The sequence below is a fragment of the Patella vulgata genome, chromosome 6 (genome assembly GCF_932274485.2).
Source record: "Patella vulgata chromosome 6, xgPatVulg1.2, whole genome shotgun sequence".
Classification (NCBI taxonomy): Eukaryota; Metazoa; Mollusca; class Gastropoda; family Patellidae; genus Patella; species Patella vulgata.
The window spans coordinates 7,962,207-7,987,210 of NC_065884.2; the positions used below are offsets into that span (position 1 = coordinate 7,962,207).

At 36.5% G+C, this 25,004-nt stretch overlaps 1 protein-coding gene and 1 long non-coding RNA gene across 16 annotated transcripts in view; one reads left to right on the forward strand and one right to left on the reverse strand.

Annotated features, from left to right (window-relative positions):
- The window catches only part of LOC126825003 (uncharacterized), a 105,624-nt gene extending 103,598 nt beyond the window's left edge, over positions 1-2,026 (reverse strand). The window contains exon 1 of the long non-coding RNA XR_008788493.1: positions 1,616-2,026. This is a non-coding gene — a long non-coding RNA (uncharacterized LOC126825003). The remainder of the gene's footprint in view (positions 1-1,615) is intronic.
- The window catches only part of LOC126824910 (proteoglycan 4), a 160,066-nt gene that overhangs the window by 116,168 nt on the left and 18,894 nt on the right, over positions 1-25,004 (forward strand). For 14 of the 15 annotated variants that reach the window (XM_056101777.1, XM_056101779.1, XM_056101778.1 and 11 more), the window contains 2 exons: positions 3,009-3,081; positions 21,796-21,816. In XM_056101777.1, the coding sequence (XP_055957752.1) occupies positions 3,009-3,081; positions 21,796-21,816 (94 nt within the window). Of the gene's footprint in view, positions 1-2,131; positions 3,082-21,795; positions 21,817-25,004 lie in introns of those variants that run through there. The other variant, XM_056101783.1, reaches the window with a different exon arrangement.

Consider the following 25,004-nt stretch of genomic DNA (forward strand, 5'->3'; position numbering starts at 1 on the left):
TTCAGATTTTCTTATTCCACGTAAATAATTCTAGCTCTATGGCCGCATGTATGCATGATGTTTTTTTTAGTAACATGTTTGTCAATGTAGCTTATATTTACAGATGCATATTTTTCTTTAGATAACTAATTAATTTATTAATTTATTCTTGTTCATGCTAAAATATGAACTTGTATATACTTGTACACTGTGTAATATTTACTGATTGTTCTTGCCATAAGTGAGCCTGACATCTCTCTATTGCTCTCTTTCTCTCTCTCTCTCTGCTGTGAGTTAACCTGGCATTTTCTCCTAGTTGAACACTGTCTAAATGTATATGGAGCCACAGTGGCCCAGTGAATAAGACACTGGCTCATAAACGAGGATGGCCTGGGATCGATCCAAGTGTTGGCCGAGAAAGTCCCGCTTATTTTCCCCATTGTCGGTGATAAGGTTGTGGGACCTGGCAAGGAACAGCGTCCAATATTTCAAATGGTACGAAAAATTAGGGTCCTTTGTGTACGTAAAAGTTCCCTTGCCAGTTGGAAATCAGTGTAGAATAGGACACTGCATGGGGTATTCACGTCTTCATTAACACTGTTTGTGCAAAATCAAGGCGATTGACCAACTGGAATAAGTTCGAGAGAATTGCCAAGGTTCCTCATGGATATGTAGTTAACAGTTTACTCTTGGTCAATGTATATCAGTCATATATATATATATATATATATATATATATATATATATAAACCATATATATATTCAACTTATACTGCTCTTCATCAATGTATATCAGTCATATATATAAACATGGTATATATACCTGTATGTATTTCAAGCCTGGACTTTATAGGAACCTGTCACAGACATTGTCCATACAATTATATATTATATAACAAGCCTGTCACAGGTTCCTTATGTCCTGATAAACCTAATGTCCTGATAAACCTAATGTCCTGTTAAACCTTATGTCCAGGCTTGATGTATATAAACCTTAGATATACTATTTATACTGTAAAATCTGCTGTATCATCATTTCTTCCTAAATCAATTTTAAACATTATCAATCAATTAAAGTCTTAAGATGATCTTCATTTGAGAGATTTTAAATCTTTAATAGGAATATCAGTCTAAAAATAGCTGAATTCTGTTCAGTATTTACAAATATACGATAAATTGAAAATATACTGCAGATGATATATAGGATATCATCAACACAAGCCAGCGACACCTGTAATTTTTGCTGAAAAGTTTTGATGGGACTCTTTTTAATCCGATTAAATCCAAACTCGTAAATTATTTCATAATTAAATGTAAAGAAATCTGTGTATGATTTAACATGGATGAAACTAAGGAAGATTTAATATTTTCTCAAATGATGCACAAAAACTTATTAGATCATTGTTATTCGACATTGTAGCAAACCAAAACAAGGAACCAGGTGCCCCTGTGAGAAGGAACAAATATTTTCAAATTATTGGGGGTGCTGAAATCCTTGCACCTTTTCATACCCCCAGGTTCTGCTGAACTTGCTTTAGTTCCCCTCCTTTTTGTTTACTTTATTTTTGGTCGACTTCTTTTTGTTTAATTACTGCTTTTAGTAAGTAGTGAAAAGAAGAAAATGCATAATTCTTACCTGCTGCGTTTTCTTGGAAACCCTGAACTATTTCTTATGTTTACATTCTAGAAAATACTTCCACTTACAAACATCAATAAAACTATGCATTGTCTATATTCAACTGCATAATCGTACCTTCCATTTCCTTGAAATCCTCCAATGTTTTTTTAGGGGTTACAATATCAGATCACATCCTTGAGAGTTCTAGTATGTCTTGTTTACAAACGTTATAAAACTATGCACTTTTCTATATTCAACTTCCATTTCCTTGAAAACCCTCCAATGTTTTTTAGGGGCGGGGGGTTACTATTTCAGATCACATCGTTGGAAGTTTCTGTAAAACTGAGTTTAGATAAAACTGCGTAATAGTTTATAATATGATCTACATCTCTCTATCTCTCTACATCTGTATACTGTAGACAATATTGGCAAGGGGACAAATATTTATTATTCTTGCAACAAACAACACAAGAAACGAGAAGGTTTGAGACATCGGTTAAGTGTCGTTAGGTTACTAAAAATAAAATTATCTGCCACCAATCCCTGGCATTTTATACATTTGCATAATTTGGTTCCATCTTGTGGAACTGAAACGTCGTTTGTCTTGGGAGGCTCCCTGAAATTAAGGATTAGCAACTTTCTGTGATAGTTCTGTGTGGGGAACTATTAGTGAATTTTATCCTTAATTTTATTTGGTGCCTAGATTGAAATAAGGATAGCTTGTGGAACTGAAACTTTCTTCGTCTTGGCAGATTCCCTTAAATTAAGGATTACGCAATTCTGTGATAGTTCTGTGCGGGAGGCAACTATTTAGCAGATATAATATTTTATTAGTTTTGTGAATTTTATCAGGAAATTTATTGAAATAAGAATAACTACCGGTATCAACTATTTTGATAAAAAGAGATTTTCCAAAGTGATACTGAAACTTTGATTACTGTGCTGAGCAACTATTTGGCCAATATTTTATTAGTGAATTTTATTTGGTGTCTTTATTAAAATAAAGATATCTATCAAATATTTTGAGAAAGTGAATTTTCGTGAAACTTTCATGATACTGTGATACTGAAATTTAGATTTCGTGTTGGAATTAAGGATTACGTTACTTTAGTCCAGACATATTTGACATTTGTTGAAGTTGTGTGTGACATATATCACCATGTCTAAACTGTTGAATATATCCCTGAAACCTCTCAAACCATCATCAGCCCCTTCGAAACCCACACCCACACCCGCACCCACTTTAAAATCCATACCAGCAGCCACCGTAAAACCCACGCCCACACCTGCGCCCACCTCAAAACTTACATCAACCACAGTAAATCCTACACCTGCGCCCACCTCAAAACCTACGTCAACCACCATTTCGAAGTCCTTGATTCAAACTAATAAATCTGTTAATATTTCACAGACAAAAGATACGAAGACACAGGTACAAGATGGTGGACGAACGATCACAACTACTACCACCAAAACTGTTACAGGTAAGTTTCTTTATTTTATTTAATTTATTTTTTTTTAGGAAGATATAAGAGTTAATAAAAGATCATAATGCAAAATACAGGTGGATTCTTCTGTGTGGTCTTGCTCATATTCTGAAAACAACAACCCAGACATTGAATGTATGATGTCCCTGCAGTTTATTTTTAACTAAAAATGATTTTATGTGGGAACCATGCGTCCACTAAAGGAATGGAGCTGGAGGTCTTGTTAACACGATTCTTCTATTATACTGAGACTAACATGAAATGGGGTTTAACGTCCTACAGTTCTGCTCCTATACTGGGCTAATGAAGACGGGTATACACCATACAATTTGCTATGAGGGAAATTTTGCCTGGGCAGCTTCAATATGGCCAATTCTTATATCAAATTTTAACTGCCAGGGGATCTTTTACATGCATTCCAATGTATACACGGGACCTCGGTTTTTCATATTATCCAAAGGACTAGACAGCTGTCCTTGTCAGGCCCTCCGTTCTGCACCACTGACAAGGGGAAACCACGTCGGAAAATCCAGATGAACTTTCTCGGCCAATGCAGGGATCGAACACCCGACCTCCAGACTAGCGAGCCAGCGTCTTAACCACCTGAGACTAACATATGGTTATTTTGCATACACTATCAATTTGTATTCAGGTTTTTGTTCCATATGAATAACTAAAAACACACTCTTCTGGTGCTCAGATCGATTGAAATTATTTGAAGCAAACAGTGTAACACCATTGGAACATTTCAATTGTCAACATTCCAAGTGTACAAAAAACAATAGGTGGAGCTGTCGCAAAAAAAAATGGTCTCTCGCATTTGATGTGTAACCAATATCATAAAAATAAAAATTATGATCAAAGTATTCTGTTGACGAGACATAAGGCCCCATTCCTGTCAATAAGATTAAATGATACCCAGGTTACAGTGTGTGTAGTGAAGTAGAATGGTTCTATGTTAGTCCCGGAATGGTCTTGGGATTTAAACAATAAGATTAAATGATACCCAAGTTACAGTGTAGTCCTTGTTATGAGTGTTTGTAGTGGATTGAATGGTACTACGGTAGTCCCGGAATGGTCTTGTGGTTTAAACAATACTTAATTTCGAATATTTACAATACTACTGATATAATGGATTTAAAAAGACTGGTCTTGTATGTATTGAGTGGACATTAAGCAGGCTTTCTCTCTCTGTGTTTATTATGTGTTGGAGTAATGGAGTATAATGATACTACTGTAATAGGGAAAGAGGTAGGCATGCAGATCATATTACTCTATAGGTAGCATGGTATATATATAACTGACAAGACATCGTCTATATAGGTCTATATTGGTACCAGACAACCACATCTTACAAACAAAATATTATTACTAACTGGAAGTCTACGATCCTCCATAAAAATAGATCATAAGTTCAATACAAGATGCCTGAAAATATTAATTTAGTGTTCTTATCTCACTTGTATTTTCATATTTTATAAGGTATGAAAATAACGAGTATAGGAAATCTACATGGCTTATTTTAGGTTTAAATTGTTTTTGTATGCAAGGGGGTTGGATGGGGTGCTTGTTGCATCATAGGGTCTGTCAATGAGTCAAGTGGCGTGGTTTCGATTCCCCACTGGTACGTGACAAGGAGTAGGGTCGCCCGTCCAACCTCATGGGTTTTCTCCCATTTCCTCCCACTGCAAGCAAATTAATGAAATAAAATTGAACCATATGTTTGCCCTGAAATAACCTAATATGTGTCGAGTTGAGATAACTCTCTTTCTCTCTCTTTCTCTCTCTCTCTCTCTCTCTCTCTCTTCCTTTGTCTGACACTCATGTGAACTACATAGTATGCAGTCCAGAAAAGACATACAAACAGGGACAGTGGCAAACCTTTCAGAACCACATAAGATACTTACTAAATACCAAAATTATTCTGAATGTGCTGATAATGCTGAATGTGTTGGCAAGGCTGTATAGTGCTGACAAGGCTGAATGTGTTGGCAAGCCTGTATAATGCTGACAAGGCTGAATGTGTTGATGAGTCTATATATATGTGCTGACATTAAACTTAATTCTATTTCAAACCTTATTACTGACTGAAGTAACTAATATAGACTTATCTTTGTTTCAATCAAACATTTATTACATGATTAGAAACAAGTTTGACATACCATCATATTATTATGATTAGGATCAACGGATTCTTGTAGACTTATGTTAAGAGATGTTATGATTCAGGTGATTCACCCCTGATCATATTGAACTCGTTATTAGGGCGTTTAGATGATATAATTCAGGTAAAACAAGTCACGCTGCTAGGGTGTGAGATGATATAATTCAGGTAATGTGTACATGTAATTCGTCTGTTGGCCAGAAACCAATATCATTTATAGCTGTTAATGTTTCATCTCTCTGATAACTCAAGTGTTAAATATTACATATTGAGCTATATATATTGAGATGACCGTTCTAATCTAGCAGTGTGGGTACTTCATATATCAAGTGTTAAATATTACGGTTATGTCGTAAATGAGTTGTTATTAGCTGGAGTAATTTTACATAATTTTTAACACATCCTCATCTTATCTAGGTTGTTGAACAACTTCATATGTCTCTGATAACCAAAGTCTTAGATATTTCAGTTATTGGCTTCTTGTAAATTCCACAATATTGGGATGGAACGAAAAACTGCTAACTTGAAAAGTTTTCTTAGTCATTTGGATGGGATGAAAAATTTTATTTGTGTTTCTATTCAATACTGATACAAAACCCCGAGCACCAAAAAGAACAGATAGTGTACAATGTCATTTATTTATGACTAGGAAGATGAAATATGAAATTTACCAATGTATAAGTATATACAAATGTTTAATAAAATGAAATCAAATGAAATGTGGTTTAACATCCTACTGTTCTGCTCCGGCTGGGATAATGAAGACAGGCATACGCCATACTATGAGGGAAATTTTGCCTGGGCAGCAGTACTACGGCCTACTCTTATATTGAATTCCAACTGCCAAGGGATCTTTTACGTGTATGCCAATGTATACATGTGAAAATGTTGAACACTGTATTATAACCTTGTTGGTGTACTGAGAAGAGTTGATGAAGTTCAAGTTATTTATAGATGAAGTGACTATTTTAAAATCATCAAGAATGGTTAAATAATACTTTACACTATATAAATAGATGTATGACGTGGATGATGTTCTACTTGCTCAGATCATTGTTCATTAGATTTACGTAACTTGGCGGAATATTGAAAACAAAGCACGATTTTTGCTAACTTAAGCTAAATAGGTGATGGAAAAAATCGTTGTTGATGAAAGAAAAGTCAAAATTAGAAAGCCAGTAAAGAGAGAGAGAGAGAGAGAGATAGAGAGGAGGGTGGGGGGTTTCAATGGGGTTTAAAGTTCACTCAACATAAACTAGGTAACTTCTGGACTTATATAATATGGTTCAATTTTATTTCAATAATTCGCTTGTGCGTAGGGATCTCTAGCAGTGGGAGGAAACCAGAGGATCGGGAGAAAACCCACGAGGTTGGACAGGTGACTGACCCTATTCATTGTTACGTACAACCTGGGAGTCGAAACACGCCAGTTAACTCAATGACAGACCTTATGATTCAACATAACCAACTCCCCAATCTACAGACAATTTGAAAATAAAATTGGTAAAGTCTCTAACTCAATATCACCCACATCTTCGACATTGCAAACACGACTTATTGGTCAATTTAAATCAACATTGATGTTGTTATCTTACTGTGAAAAGATGGGCTTCTGATATCCAATATTTAAGACAAAATGGACATTTTAAAATTGTCACACGAAACGTGTGCCAGAATGCTTTCGAGCACCATATGTAATGAAGCGAAATCTGCACATGGCCTTAATATGTAGACCTGAACAGACCAGCCGCTATCAGGGCAGAATTCCTCAAAAAGCACACTGCTTGATGTATGCCCATTTTCATAGCCAGTTTGGTGCATAAAAGTAGAACTTTAACATTCAGCCCCATTACATTTCATTTCATTGTCCCCCGCCTTTCGAAGAAAGCAGGGGACTATTAAAATGGGTTCGTCCGTCTGTCTGTCTGTCTGTCCGTCTGTCTGTCCGTCCGTCTGTCTGTCCGTCACACTTTTTGGGACACAATAACTCTCTTCCTAATTGAGCTAGAATGTTCAAACTTGGTGTATGTGTTTATTAGGTCAATGCCTTGATGGAGTTCGAAGATGAGCATTTTCCGCTTAGGGTAAGCAGAGATAAGCAATTTGATTGGTTGATGCTTTGGGACACGATAACTCTCTTCCTAATTGGGCTAGAATGTTCAAACTTGGTGTATGTGTTGATTAGGTCAATGCCTTGATGGAGTTCGAAGATGAGCATTTTCCGCTTAGGGTAAGCAGAGATAAGCAATTTGATTGGTTGATGCTTTGGGACACGATAACTTTTAATTGAGCTAGAATGTTCAAACTTGGTGTATGTATTTATTAGGTCAATGCCTTGATGGAGTTCGAAGATGAGCATTTTCCGCTTAGGGTAAGCAGAGATAAGCAATTTGATTGGTTGATACTTTGGGGCACGATAACTCTCTTACTCTCTTCCTAATTGAGCTAGAATGTTCAAACTTGGTGTATGTGTTGATTAGGTCAATGCCTTGATGGAGTTCGAAGATGAGCATTTTCCGCTTAGGGTAAGCAGAGATAAGCAATTTGATTGGTTGATGCTTTGGGACACGATAACTTTAGTTCTAATTAAGTGAGATTGATGAAACTTGGTGTATAGATTTATTATATGAATACCTTAACTAAGTTCGATAATGAACATTTTTTGCTGAGGGTAAGCAGAGTGATAAGCAATTTGATTGGTAGAAACTTTGGAACACAATAACTCTCCTTCTAATTGAGGTAGAATGTTCAAACTTGGCATAGGTGTCTATTAGGTGAATGATTAAACTTGATGTATATGTAGATGTTCATTAGGTGAATGTCTTGACTGAGTTCAATAATTAACATTTCGGGCTGAAGCTAAGCAGAGCTAATCGATTTCATTTGTCGATGGTTTGGGACAAGATAATCTTGATTCTATCTGATAGAGAGTGATGAAACTTAGTGAAAAAAATAAATGTGCGATTAATTAATATGTGTCATCTATTTATTTTGCAATTTCGGCGGGGGACATCAGCCTCACTGTTGGCTTGTTTCCTGTATGGTGGGTTGGATGGTCGAATGGTTAGTGCATGCATGTTGTATCATAAGGTCTGTCATTGAGTCAACTGGCTTGGTTTCGATTCTCTGGTTGTATGTGACAAGGAGTAGGGTTGCCTCCAGTTTCCTCCCACTGCTAAAGACCCCTACGTGCAACCGAATTATTGAGATATAATTGAACCATGTTAGTACCGAAATGACCTAGTTTGTGTCTAGTGGACGTTAAACCCCATTTCTCTCTGTCTGTATTTTAGTCCTTTGATGATCTTAGATGCTATCAGGTCAAAAGTTCTCACATATTACACTGCTTGACGTATGCCTGTTTTCATTAGCCTAGTTGGTGTAGATATATAGAACGTTAATCCCCATTTCATTTAAATTTTATTTACTGAAAGTTCATCCGGATTTTCCGACGTGGTTTCCCCTTGTCAGTGGTGCAGAACGGAGGGCCTGACAAGGACAGCTGTCTAGACCTTCGGATGAGACGAAAAACCGAGGTCCCATGTATACATTGGAATGCACGTAAAAGATCCCTTGGCAGCTGGAATTCGATATAAGAGTAGGCGATAGTGCCGCTGCCCGGGCAAAATTTCCCTCATAGCACACAGTATGGCGTATGCCCGTCTTCATTAGCCCAGTATAGGAGCAGAACAGTTGGACGTTAAACCCCATTTCATTTCTATATTTAAGTCTTACAATGATCTTAATGCTAGGTTCCCACCATCACGATTCGTGCTACGATTGAAATCGTGATTTTAATCGTGGCGTAATCATGGTGATCTTACCAGGTCTTATCATATATTATAGTCAGTAGTAGCAATCAGGTTGATCGTATCTGAACGTATCGAAATGCACCAGATCGTGGACTCAATAGGAACAAAATGTGTTGTTAAATAAAGATAAATGCTTGCTTCCCAGTTTATTTTAATGATTTATATATGGCAAAGCTCAAGTTAACCCTAATGTCTGATAATGTGAATTCTTGTTGTTGATTCTACTCTCTTCAATTATTTGTTTTTTCATGCTAAGAAAACGCGACTGCTATCTAAATTTGGTTTTATTTTCTAGTTTTTTTGTGAGTTTGCCAACTTGCTATAGAGCCTAATAATAAACTAGCACTTTTTGATTAGAGTACATAACTCAGTCAGAAACAAGTTGTTTTGTTGATTCCCTGGTGGCAATCAGATTAAATTTTTTGGGGAACATTCCTGGAAAAGAGAGAGAGAGAGAGAGAGAAATGGGGTTTAACGTCCACTCGACACAAACTAGGTCATTTCGGGACTAACATATGGTTTAATTTTATTTCAATAATTTGCTTGGGCGTAGGGGTCTTTAGCAGTGGGAGGAAACCGGAGGACCCGGAGAAAACCCACGAGGTTGGACAGGTGACCCTACTCCTTGTCACGTACAACCGGGGATTCGAAACCACGCCAGTCGAGTCAATGACAGACTTTATGATACAGCGCGCGCACGCTAACCATTCAGCCATCCACCCACCCTCATTCCTGGAAAAGGTCTGTATTAAATTTAGATGTGAAACAACAACAACACTATATCCTCACATATTCGGTGCCCGGTGTTGTTGCAAGCTGATTGTATTTTATTTGGAATATTTCGGGAAAAGGTTTGTTTTTAGGTCCTCAAATTTTCTTTAAATTTGTGAGGGGGTTGGATGGCCGAATGGTTAGCGTGTGTGTTTTAACATAAGGTCTGTCATTGAGTCCAACTGGTGTGGTGTTGATTCTCCGGTGTACTTGACAAGGAGTAGGGATGCCTGTCCAACCTCGTAGGTTTTCTCTGTGTTCTCCGGTTTCCACCCACTGCTAAAGACCCATACATGCAAGGGAATTATTGAAATAAAACTGAACCATATGTTAGTCCCGCAATGACCTAGTTTGTGTCGAGTGGACAATTAACTCCATTTCTCTGATTATTTACAGATCAGGCTTTTGAAACAAGAATGTTTTAGTTGAGATTTTAAACGATGCTGGATGCCATGACATTGTCTATCAAGATTCAAATCTATTTTAAGAAATGGATTTAATTTGTTTTATAGAATACCTGATGGGTTGGATGTTCACAGTTTTAACTTCATACGCTTGTTTTCTTTAGCCTGGTTGGTGCAGTTAAGCAGGATGTTAAACTATTTCATGTTATTTTTGTCTTGGGGGGTGGGGGGTGGCCGAATGGTGTAATGCATGCACATTAGATCATAAGGTCTGTTGTGGAGTTGGGGGTTGGATGGCCAAATGGTTAGCGCATGCGCATGCTGTATCATAAAGTCTGTCATTGAGTCAACCGGTGTGGTTTTGAATCCCCGGTTGTACGTGACAAGGAGTAGGGTCACCTGTCCAACTTCGTGGGTTTTCTCCAGGTCCTCCGGTTTCCTCCCACTGCTAAAGACCCCTACGCTCAAGCGAATTATTGAAATAAAATTAAACCATGTGTTAGTCCCAAAATGACCTAGTTTGTGTGGAGTGGACGTTAAACCCCATTTCTGTCTCTCTCTCTATTTATTTGGTGTTTGGGGCAGGTCAGACATCATCCTCACCACTGTCTTGTTTATAGCCTATTGATAAAAACAATCTTTATATAAAATTATATATTTTTAACTTTTGAGATATACATGTATGTTTAGTTGCATGTTTTCCTCGTATATTATGAGTCATAAGACCATAAGACCAGATTTATCTGTGATTTGTCTGTAAACAGGTTTAATTAATGGTACAAGAACTTGTTATAAAAACACTAATAGATGTTCAGATATAAATCTACATACAGATGTCAGAATATACAAGTCTTAAACTCACATATTATATAATCAACAAGAAATTTCTTTTTATACATCCGAAATATCATTTTATTAGCTTTTACAATATTTTTTAACTCGTATGGGAGAGATCAGGATAGATGTGTAGTCATTTGGATGGGTAGGAAACGTAGGTTTAATTTATACTATTAGCAGGCCCGTAACTAAGGGGAGGGGAGGGGCCCTGCAAAAAGTTTTGCCCCCCTGTGAAATAATTGTCGACCATTAAAATAATAGATATACATTGTCCGTCAATTTTACAGTACCTCTGAGAACACGTTCCGCCTCCTTGTTGCTCTGAGCTAATTACAGCACTGTTATCCACACTAAATTTGTGTGGGGTTGGATGGCCAAATGGTTAGCTTGTGCATGTTGCATCATAAGCTCTGTCATCTAGTCAACTAATACCCAAATGACCTAGTTTGTGGCTTGTGTGACATTATGCTCTCTCTCTCTCTCTCTGCCCCCCCCCCCCCCCTTAACACCTTTGTCCTTGAACCATGGAAGGGAGACAATAGATCCAAATGAATATATCTTCATTGATTCTTGATATAGACACATCATAATCTGATTTGTTCATTTGACTTGTAACTGATCAAGAAATCAAAGAGACAAATTGTTTGTGCTCTCTCTCTCTCTCTCTCTCTCTCTCTATAATCTGACTGATTTGACCATGTAACTGATCAAGGATCAAAGAAACAAATTGTTTCTATGCAGTCATCAGTATATACAAGTTGTATATTGATGAGAGTGAGATGGTATCTATTGTTTGTTTAATATTTAATATGTTATATGGGTAATAAAGTTAGTGATACAATGTGAGTAATATTAATTATTAATCATCACAGCTACATTGTAATAACCAGTCTAGTAAACATAACATAACATTTGTTCAGAGGCAGAAAGAAGGAATTGTTTTATATTTAAAAGATATCTCCATATGTTCATTGGTTCGTACAGGTTTGTTAGGAGGGAGAATGTCATAAATTTTATTGCATATATTGGAATTGGTTCATACACTTTTCAGTGATGAAATTTGGCCATCATGTTGTTGGTCATATTAGGTAATATGTTAATTGGGTTGTATATAGGTTTGTCAGTGGTGCAGGTCAGTATCTAGTCATTCCGATGGGACAAAAACTGAGGTCCCATGAACACATTGCCGTGCACAACATTGTATATCAGAAATCTGAATAAATACTGTTTAAAATACATAAAAGAACCCTTGACAGTTGGAATTTGAATTAGGCTAGGCCATATACAGAATAATCCCTGGCACCGGGATCACGTGGGTAAGACGCTAGCTCGCTAGCCTGGAGGTCGGGTGTTCGATCCCTGCATTGGCCGAGAAAGTTCATCCAGATTTTCCAGCGTGGTTTCCCCTTGTCAGTGATGCAGGACGGAGGACCTGTCAAGGACAGCTGTCTAGTCATTTGGATAGTACAAAAAAAACGAGGTCCCGTGTACACATTAGCATGCACGTAAAAGATCCCTTGACAGTTGGAATTTGATATAAGAGTAGGTCGTAGTGCTGCTGTCGGGGCAAAATTTCCCTCATAGTACACGTAAGGGGTCGGTACCAAAGAGTGAGTAGGACGTTAAACCCCATGTGCTATATATAGATGTTTAAAATGATAGCATAAATATTCAAAGTAAGGGGAAATCTAGGCTGCAATTTATATTTTATTAATAATGTCAATCAGAAAATTGATTGATTTATTGAAAGATGGCTGGGGCATACACGAACCGACTTGATTAACAAAAATCAGTTTCAATTGTAATTTCTGAATAGTTCTAAACAACAAAATATGTTAATTCTGTGAACTCGTTTATTTAGAAGGTGGTTTAGTTTATTAATTCTGTGAACTTATTGATTCAAAGGGTGGTTTAGTTTATTAATTCTGTGAACTCATTGATTCAGAAGGTGGTTTAATTTATTAGATTCTGTGAACTTGTTGATTCAGCGGGTGGTTTAGTTTTTTTGTTATGTTTAAGAAGATTAGAAGACAAAGATCAGTTGCTCTTCATCTGGTTTTTGTTGGATTTTTTTATAGTAGAGATATCATGGTAGAGATTATTTCTATAAGTGATGGTGTGAGTGAAGATGTTATCAGTATTTAGGAAGTATAATGTGATTGGCTGTTGGTGACATTAATTTGATATTTATGTATGGGTGCAGGTGAATTGTATAAATACCTACATATAGGGATATCTGTATTAATAGGCGTAGACAAAGTCCACAAGTTCTAGGGGTGTTGTTTAAATCATAAGGTCTGTAATTGAGTCAATTGGCGTGGTTTTAATTCCCCACTTGTATGTGACAAGGAGTAGGGTTGCCTGCCCAATCTCATGCATTTTCTCTAGGAAGAACCCTATGTACAATCGAATTATTGAAATAAAATTGAAACATATGTTAGCCCCAAAATGACCTAGTTTGTGTTCACTAGAGGTTAAACTCTGTCATTGACTCAACTGGCCTAGTTTGTGTTCACTAGAGATAAACTCTCTCTCTCTCTCACCCAATGCGGAAGTGAATGATTGAAATATAAATGAACCATGTGTTAGTCACGAAATGACCTAGTTTGTGTCAAGAGGATGTTAAACCCCATTTCTCTCTCTCTCTCGCAGGGATTGTTTATTATGGCCTGACGTTCAAGATAGCAATATAAAGATCAGAGAACTCTCAACATTGAGAAGTAATGGATTAATATTGATCAGGGTTAATTGATATATCCTTGTTTATTGACCTTACTGCTAATATAGCCTGGCTATCCGGGGAAGATGTCCTTATTTTCTTCAGGTAGTAAATATGGGTCTAACTTCTCAACCAATTATCAACAAATAAATACTATTGATCTTTTACTTAGTGCAAGGTTAATGTAGCTTATAGTTCTATGATAGTTCTTTTTTAAGAAAAGAAAGAAATAAGCAAATTTTTACGATAAATAATATGTCTCCTTTTGTCGGTTAATGATAATAGGACTGTAATTATTCAGCTAAATAACAAAAAAAAAACAACCTTGTTCTCGTACCGTGTACCGAATAATCTATAATTATCGGATAGATCCCTTTATCAGAGGTAGAAATCAGCAAGTCAAAGCTATTGATACATGTATTTATAAGGTATATGATTATCAATTCTACCCTTTGCTCATTCAATCATGGTGTTATTTATAGACTGGGTAGATAAAGTAGCCGTACTGTGGTATACGAGCTGTGGTATACCAGCTGTGGTATACGAGCTGAGACTGTGGTATATATGGATATAGGTAGTGTTTAGAGGTGTGTATATAGATATATATATATTAGCAGTGAATTGGTTAAAAACAGGTGGATGGACATATTTTAGTATTTATTGGATCTTAAATCAAAGAGATCCAAAATCAATTCAAAATTCTCAAAGGTGGATGTATTAAATGTAGTATTTATTGGATCTTAGAGCACATCACACACAAAAGTCAATTCAAAATTCTTTTCAAAATTGTTGACCATCTAGCTCATGGCATCTTTGTAAGATGTATACTTGGTAAGATGTCGACTGATCAAAACAAGGTTGCATTGATCTACCAGTAGATGACTATACATGCTAGTAGGAACCAATTTCAAAATATATACACAGAGGAAATTTTGATCATTTTGCAAAATAGTTACATAAAGGCAAAATTTTGAAGTAATGTGTAGTCAAGACCTTGGCAGTTGGAGTTCGATATAAGAATAGGCCGTGGTGCCGCTGCCCGGGCAAAATTTCCCTCATAGCACACTGTATGGCGTATGCCCGTCTTCATTAGCCCAGGTTAGGAGCAGAACAGTAGGACGTTAAACTCCATTTCATTTCATTTCATTTTGTGTAGTCAAGAAATACTGCCAGGCATGTTTATTATTTACAATAATGTGGTGTTAAGCGCAATATTTTGGTACTGAAATTGGCTTCAAAATACATACACCAAAATTTGGATCCTTTTGCAAAATAATACTCTAAAAACATTAAGACAAAATTTGAAATGATGTGAAATTTAATAAAAATAGCCAGACGTATTTATTGTTTACAATAATGTGTTGTTACTGAGATTGGCTACAAAATATATACACAGAAATTTGAATACTTTTGCAGACTAAAAACATTTGAAATGATGAGCAATTTAAGAAAGAGAGCTAGACATATTTATTATTTACATTAATGTGATGTTAAGTGTGATATTTTGGTACTGAAATTGTCTTCAAAAGATTAAAGCAAAATTTGAAATGATGTGAAATTTAATAAAGATAGCCAGATATATTTATTATTTACATTAATGTTGAGGTTAAGTGTGATATTTTGGTACTGAGATTGGCTTGTGTGTGTGCTGTGCTGTACATATAGATAATAACTACATACCATAGAGGAGGATGTATACTGGTATATTTATAAATTACTTACAGTTGTAGGAGTAGGTGCAACACAGTGAGATCGGTGGTTGCTTCTTGTTGATCTTCGTCAAGGATTATTCTGTTTCTTACAAAACCTGGATATATATCACACAATAGGATTAATCTGCGTTAAATAGTTTAGGAGCGTGAAGGTAGGATTAGTAGTAGATTATAATACGACTGTATTTTGTGTATAAATCCATCTATAAGATTATAAGGTATCGTTGTTAAAATGACCTTATTGTTCAAATCAAGCAGAAAATTGTTCGCTGTCAGAACCTCCCAAATAATTGAGAAATGGTTTCAGATATGTTCTGGATGTAGTTAACATACACTTCCACATGCATTACACCTATGATAAATTAGAGTTAATTGGAGGTTGAATTCTGACTTGGATTTAAAAAATCAAAGTTACTTGGATTCCAGAAGCCGAAGCTATATATTTAATTCTCAGTGTTTTTATTAGTTATTTAAACAACAGAGGTGGGAGTAACATTCATTTTATATGATTAGATATTCAATATTGTGTGTAGGCCTATTTCTATTTTGAATTGTAATAGGATAAGAGAGATAGTATTTACTGCCCTATCTTGTATTGAAATAGTTTTAAATTTGCACTCAATCGTTATCTAATTACCGACAACCTAATCAGATTAGTTCATTATCTCATCGAATGGTTTGTTGATAATCATTACCATATATGGTCTGGAGTTTTGTCCTCTAGGGTGTGTTGGCTGTAGTTGTACCTCTCGAATCATGTAGTCTATAATGAGAAACTTGTATGGGATTATTTTTAAAAACCAGTAAAAATACCTTCAACTAATTGGTATATTACTACACCCTATTGGCGATTTATCATTTCTTTTGGCATATCAGCCATTTTCATGAAATAAAATGGCGGCTTCAGACATACACATGTGTACAGCAGGGGGCTTATAATCAGAGGTAGACTTCAGGTATTTACCGGTTGCTCAAAGAGAATTACATTATTTAAAATCTTGAGTTCAATGACCTTGACCAAACTTCTTTATGGGACATTGGGTGTCTGAATACTCTTTAAAACGTGCATGTTAGATGATTATATGGTCTGTTATTGAGTAGTGGCTCGGTGTTGATTCCCGGCTTATATTTGACCAGGAGTAATCTTGTGACTTTTCTACAGTTTCGAGTAAACAAATTATTGAAATAAAATTTAACAATATGTTAGTCCCAAAATGACCTTGTTTGTGTCCAGAGGCACATATCAGTTTTCATTCCATTCAATAATTTGTATATTTTTGAGGAAAGCAACTGTATGCTTTTATCTTCTAGAACATCTAATAACACTTTTCAATTATTTAAGTAGTAACATACGGATGTTGTAAAGATGTGTCTAAGTTTAATTGATCTTTCCTTTTGGTTAATGGGGGGTTGGATGGCTGAATGGTTAGCGTGAGCGCGCTGTATCATAAAGTCTGTCATTGAGTCGACTGGCGTGGTTTCGAATCCCTGGTTGAACGTGACAAGGAGTAGGGTCGCCTGTCCAACCTCGTGGGTTTTCTCCGGGTCCTCCGGTTTCCTCCCACTGCTAAAAGACCCCTACGCGCAAGCGAATTATTGAAATAAAATTTTAAAAAACCCTATGTTAGTCCCGAAATGACCTAGTTTGTGTCGAGTGGACGTTAAACCCCATTTCTCTCTCTCTCCCTTTTGGTTAATTGTTCAGTTCAGGAATTTGGGGTATCTAAGGTGTATTGGGTATCTTGTTACAGCTATTAAACAGTTCAGTTCCAACTGCCCAGATATATTAATTGATTCTCCGGTGTATTCACTCATACTGTATACCAGTAGAACATGTGTTTTAATTATGATTCAGGCATGATCAAGTTTCGGTCAATTTCAAGTTGTTAAAGAAAGTTGTGATGATGAATTTAAGAACGATATATATATGTCTCCTTACACTTTAAATGTTGGTTCTAGGAAAAATGATAAAAGATGCATTATTCAAGAGATAGATTTGCCTTATGTGAATCTCTCTTTAGGCTATAAATGTTAAATTAGACATTTATTAGAATGACAAGAACATAATCAACTCTCTAAAACATTGCTTTTTATTTTCAACTGATTTAAACAAACGATTGGCGGTTAATGATTTAATTAAAAAATAGATAATCAAGACTTTGTTTACTATCAAACAAACAATAAAAATGACATTCGAGGCTCTACTATTCTGTCGCCTGTCCAACCTCGTGAGTTTTCTCCGGGTCCTCTGGTTTCCTCCCACTGCTAAAGACCCTTATGCGCAAGCGAATTATTGAAATAAAATTAAACCATATGTTAGTCCCGAAATGACCTAGTTTGTGTCGAGTGGATGTTAAACCCCATTTCTCTCTCTATATTATTCTCTAAACAGCCCAACCTTAGCTCAGAATGAAGTAATTTGACTGAAATTTTCAACATTCCCTTTTGATTATCAATTTTGGTAACTATTTACAGCCAGAACTGTCAGCTCTTTATCTGAATCTTACATAATGCATCTTTAATTAGTATAGAATTTTCCACTCTCTCACAGTTAACCATGAAAATAAGAAATCCTACCTATCATCAAATTTGAGAGAGAGAGATATGGGGTTTAACTCTACTTGACACGAACTAGGTCATTTCAGGACTAACACATGGTTCAATTTTATTTCTAAAATTCGTTTGCGCGTAAGGGGTCTTTAGCTGTGGGAGGAAACTGGAGGACCCAGAGAAAACCACCAAGGTTGGATAGGCGACCCTACTCCTTGTCACGTACAATCAGACCATATGATACAGCGTGCACATGCAAACCATTCGGCCATCCAACCCCCTATCAAATTTCAACTGCCAGAGTTCTTATACATGTATATCAACATGTACACAGGATCCCTTCCAAGCAATTAAAGATACATTATGTAAGATTCAGATAAAGAGCTAGCCATTCTTGCCATAATAGTTTGAAATAAATATATTGAAAATTTCATTAAAATTACTCTATTGTGAGCGAAGATATTAGCCTTTGAAGGTCTGACAAGATGTGTTCATTAATTGTAACCATCGTACTGGTTGTTCGAATCTAAGCTTTGCTTCTCAATTTTTAAATTAAATCAAAATATGGCTGATCCGGTCTAATCTACTCAATAAAGGTTTAATTGATGCTGATGGGCTATAGAACTCATAATATAGCCTAATTGAGTCTGACATCCTGTACAATTCATGATATAGCCCAATTGATAGCCCATGACATAGAAGTCATAATATAGCCCAATTAATGCTGACATGACATAGAACTCATTATATAGCCCAATTGATGCTGACATTCGATCTGGGTTATTTATATATACATCAATACAGCCCAATTGATGCTGACATGCAATAGAACTCACATTCCATGTCTTTACAGTAAAGTATAATTATTCTAGAAAAATGTGAGAACTTGGGGTTGAGTTATTTATATATACATGATATATTTTTGGCACAATTACATCCCTTTTATGCTGAAGGGTCATAGGACTCTCAGTGTAGCTTAGTTGGGTGCTGATGGACTGTTAACTTCTTTTGAAGGCGGGTGTATTGGGTAGCCAAGGGATTTAACATGTTTTACAGTTTTCATTCCCAGTTTAAACTTGATAATAGGGTCACCTACATAATCTTGGTTTTTGTTAGGCCCGAAATGACGCAATTTTGAGTGACCGTTAAACCGAATCTCTTTCTTTTTTATTGCTGTAGAGGACATGTTTGGCTGAGTGGTCAACATCGTTGGTTTTCTTTGGGTCCTCCAGTTTCCTCCTACTGCTAAAGACCCCTACGCGCAAACCTAATATTGAAATAAAATTGTTACATATGTTAGTCCCAAAATGACCTAGTTTCTTTCAAGTGGATGTTAAACCTCAAAAGAAATATTGAAATAAAATTGTAACATTTGTTAATCCCAAAATGACCTAGTTTGTTTCAAGTGGATGTTAAACCTCCCTCCCTCTCTCTCTCTCTCTCTCTCTCTCTATCTCTCTCTCTCTCTCTCTCTTTCTCCCTCCCTCTTTATTCTTTATTCTATGTGTTGTAGTGAACACAAATAAAGAATGGTGGATATATCAGCCTGCTACATGTATATTTATAGTTATCTATATTAGACCCACCTAGAGAATCAAATAACCTTCTATATACCTTCTATATACCTGCACTCAGGTGTTATACAGGTGTCACATTACATGAAACATACAACTGATTCCTTATAGACGTCTTTGAATGAATCATATGACTTTCCACAAGCCTACGCACCTTTTATCTCACTAATTATAATTAATTTATTGAGATACATAATGTAAATAGTTCATTTGGGTAGAAACCAGTCTGGTACATTTTATTTAGAGTTCCATGAATACAGGCCTGAGAAGTGAGCTATCAGATTTCAGGTATATTTGATATTAGTGTTATGTTGCATCTACTACTACTGCTGCCTTGTCAAAAGGAGGTGTAGTTTTGTTGTGTGGCCAAATTGTACACGTATCACTACAAGGGTGTTTTGGATAATAATGTCTGTCATTATGTGGAGCAGTGTGGTTTCAGTTCAAATCGTGTATATTTCCACCCACTGCTATACACCTATGTTTGAGTGAATTTCTGTTGAGTGGAGGTTAAAACTCTCTCTCTCTCTCTCTCTCTCTCTCTGTCAAATGCTGGTTATACAAGTCATTCAGGAAATTAAAAATTTTCATCTGTAAAATGAAATGAAATGTTGTTTAACGTTCTACTGTTCTGGTGGAGGAACCACTTGAAAATCATGATGAACACAGGACCTCCAGTTTACAAAACCAATGTCTGTCCTACCCACTGAGCCTCTGTGGCTCCTTTTTCATCTGTACTAGTCTCCATCTTGAAACAAAATGAAATGAAATGGGGTTTAACGTCCTACTATCTTGAAACAAACACGATAGTACAAAAAGATATCTTACAAAACTTAACATAGACGTACACATGTAGGTGTAATCGAGGTTGAAATATGTCTTCATAATCACACAACCAGCTGCCAATTTATACAGATGTTTAGTTTGTAAATTGTAAGTAACTAAATCTATTACGATGTTGAGAAATTTTTATGGCTGTTTTGTTTTCTTCAAGCTTGCATATTGTTTATAATTCAAGAATACTGTTATCTGGTACAAGGAAACATTATATTTACATTTTACGAAAAACCTCAACAAATATTTCACCTCTTTGAGTCATATTTTACCTCTTTGAGTCATATTTTGAAGTATAGAAGGTATATTTATAGGTATAGCATTTTTTGAACTGATTCCAAATCATTGTCAGCCATTTTGCTTGGTTCATGTAGTCACCATCTTGAATGAATTTTATCAGAGTGGATTTGAACCATTGTACACCTCATCTTTCTACTGTAAGGGGTGGGTAAGGAGCTGGCTCGCTAGCCTGGAGGTCGGGTGTTCGATCCCTGCATTGGCCGAGAAAGTTCATCCCGATTTTCCAACGTGGTTTCTCCTTGTCAGTGATGCAGGACGGAGGGCCTGACAAGGACAGCTGTCTAGTCCTTCGGATGAGACGAAAAACGAGGTCCCGTGTAAACATTGGAATGCACGTAAAAGATTCCTTGGCAGTTGGAATTCGATATAAGAGTAGGCCGTAGTGCCGCTGTCCGGGCAAAATTTCCCTCATAGCACACTGTCTGTGTTAAATGTCACATGGGTCATGTTGAGACTAACATGTGATTGTTTTTAATTACTGTTGGTGTGTACAATGCTAGAGACTGGGGAAACAATTTTTATCGTTTTTATACGCCCACATTGAAATGTGGTTGTATATTGTCGTTGCTCCCATTCGTCTGTCGGTCCGGCGATCACAATTGCTTGTGGACGCTCTACAGACTAAAGTGAATATCCGATTGACTTTAAATTTATACAAAGATCATGTGACAAAGAAACCTAGTGATTTTCAACATTTCCGATACTTATTGCCAAAGTTATGGCCCTTGATCACTCTAAAAAATCTTGGGGATGCTCTTAGAGGCTAAAGTTAATATCTGATAGACTTTAATTTAAATTAAAACACAATTCTTACGGTCTAGAGGCTTAATAGAAATGAGAGAAGCCTAGTCAAATTGTATCCTGTCAGTACAAGACAGGTGTAGCTCATTAAATCCAGTTGCACAGTAAAATGTTTGTTTTACGTGTACGTAAGTCTTATTGGTGCTTTGTGACCCTGACCTTGATAATAATATTGTAAATCATTATTTTGTTGTGGAATATCAATATTAACTGTTTTTTTAATTTATTTTCAGAATCGAAAGGAGACCCTAAAGGTAAGCAATTTAGAATATTAAAAACTTTAATAGCCAGATTCTTAAAAGCTGATTAGAGCTAAATGTATATTTAGTAAAAATTTAATTGTTCTGGGCTCTGTCTCTAATGAGGGGGGGGGGGCAAAATGGTTGTATCATAAGTCAACAGGCATGGTTTTGATTCCCTGGTTGTACGTGACACGGAGCAGGGTCGCCTGTCCAACCTTGTGGGTTTTCTCCAGGTCCTTTGGTTTCCTTCCACTGCTAAAAACCCCTTTGCATAAGCGAATTATTGAAATTAAACCCCACCTCTCTCTCCTCTCTGCCTCTAATGGTAAGTGCAGGATGATCGCACCACACAATCCATTAGACAAATCCTCGGACAAGACAGAAACTACATAGACATTGCAAGAAATGATCCACAAACGTATGTTTCAAATCAAGTGAATGCAGGACAACCTATAAGTATAATACAAACCACTGGACACAGAGCCGGGGCCGAATTTGGCAGGCCCGAATATACTGCCTGGAATTTTTTTAAGTTGGTGAATTGCAGCGCCCCTTTCTGTGTTGGGGCCCACATTGGGGAAATTGGCCAAATGTGCCAAAAACTGGCCCTAGTCGGACAAGACAGAAACTACATCTTGCAGGTTTCAAATGAAGTGAATGCATCCAAGGGACCAAATGTGAGCGTCCACAGCGCTGTAGAAGGAGCTTTCATATCCTTGATAAATGTATGACTAAATGTTGTAACTTGTAATATGCCATTGGTTCTTTGTTAGAACATCTGATACCACTTATAGGTAATATTATTTTGTATGTAAAACATTTTCTATAATTTGAAATTAAATGAAATATCCTACTTTTCTGCATCAACCGGGCTAAGGAAGAGGAACCTAAGTCATCTAGCCTCGGCCGTATGACGAATTTCGCCATTGGAATTACTTCAAGTTCCCGGATTACCAACGGCGTTGCCCATGACGACGCCTTTGAAGAATGTTTTATCATACATATATTTCAAAGTCTGAAGCAGTTTTTCTTTCAAGTTTATCCTATTTTCTTCAAACAATGACAACTTAATTTGCACTGAAAATTCTACACACGCTTCGAATGACGCAATTTTGATAACTTCTTTTTAACAGCGGCAAGTTTTCCTAATAAGTAAACCGGTGGCGCATCGCAATTGTATAGGCGTAGGTACATATCACTTACCGTCATACAGCCGAGGCTAGATGTAGAGTTAATGAATCTGCCGAGGTTTGCCCACTGACTTAATATTAGTAGTATGTACACAGCACCTCTGTTTATCGGGAGGGGGGGGGGAGTACCCTAGTGGTTTAAGGTCCATCAATGAGTCAAGTGGTATGGTTTCGATTCCCCGCTTGTACGTGACAAGGAGTAGGGTTGCCTGTCCAGCCTCCTGGGTTTTCTCCTGGTACTCTGGTTTCTTCCCACAGCTAAAAACCATATCTTAGTCCCGAAATGACCTAGTTTATATTGAGTGGGTGTTAAACCCCATTTTTCTTTCTCTGCTCTGTCAGCTGGCGTGGTTTCGATTCCTCGCTTGTACGTGACAAGGAGTAGGGTCGCCTCGCCTGTCCAACCGCGTGGGTTTTCTCTGGGTTCCCCAGTTTCCTCCCACTGCTAAAGACCCCTACGCACAAGCGAATTATTGAAATAAAATTGAACCATATGTTAGTCCCAAAATGACCTAGTTTGTGTCGATTGGACGTTAAACCCCATTTCTCTCTCTTTCTCTCTCTTTAAATATTTTATGTTAAAATTAATTTTTAGCATCTGTCACCAGAATGATATATTGTTTAATAGGTATATTTATTTCAGACAAGTATATGTATATATTATGTATATTTAACATGTTGAATACATCACATGTTTATATGTGACTCATATAAAGGTTATTCTCTAAATATTTTTCACAATTTTGTGATGATTGAAATTTAGTAATCGATGAAAGGAGCTTTGTTTTTGGAATTATAGTTTTATGTGATTACTCATATATAAATGTCATCATTTAATTTTGTTTCAAAATTTGTGTGCGCGTTTGAATTCGTTACATATAAATGTTATTGTTAAATTTGGTTTTGAAATTTTGTGAGGATTGGAATTCGTTAATCAGTGAATGGAAGTTTGTGTTTGGAATTATAGTTTTATGTGGTTTCCTATGTAAATGTTATTGTCAAATTTGGTTTCAAAATTTTGTGAAGATTGGAATTTGTTAATTAGTGAAAGGACGTTTGTGTTTGGAATTTTATTTGTAATTCCTGACACTAATAAATGGGTTCCTGACATTTTGAACTTAGTGATGGACATGTAGTAAAAATATCAGCTATAAAATTAAGAAAAAGACACATTTGTGTATGATATAATGACATGCACCAGAGGGATTGTGATTGAGAAAGCTTGATTTTGACCTTGACAATACGTTTTATGGATAGGGTAGTAGTGCTATCAGGCTGACATGTTTTCTGTTCAAATTTTTAATTAATTTGTTCAGGCTTGTGGTGGGGCTGGGGTGGGGAGGGTGTCCGAATGGTTTAACGGGCTCGTGTTAGATCATAAGGTCTGTCATCGAGCCAAGTGGCGTGTTTTGATTTCCCGCTTGTATGTGACAAGAGGTAGGGTTGCCTGTCCTCCCGTTTCCTCCCACATCTAAAGACACCCTGAGCAGTTGAATTAATGAAATAATATTGAACAATATGTCCCAGAATTGTGTCAAGTGGACGTTAAACCCTCTCTATCTCTCTCTAAGTCGGCGACGACGTGATGTAATTGTGTCAGAATGTACAACCTATTTTTTTAACTGATTCTGATTTCAAATACCTGCCATTTTGCCTCTTAAAGAAAACTCTTCAAAGAATGTAGATTGAAAAAAATGTTGGAAGATCACATTTTCACACCATTTTGAAAATCTGCCTCGTTTGTTTCACTACCATGAGGAATTTGTGGTCAGGTTAACTGGTGATTGAAATGATACAGATGTTTAAACTCATGGAAAGGGTTATTATATTGTTTAACATGTTGCATCATACGGGTCTGTCAAGTTACAGGTGATGTGGTTTTGATGACCCGCTTGTACATGATGAGAAGTAGGGTTGCATGTCCAACCTTGTATGTTTTTATGGGTCCACTAGTTTCCTCCCACTGCTAGAGAATTATTAGAAAATAAAATTGAACCATATGTTAGTCCC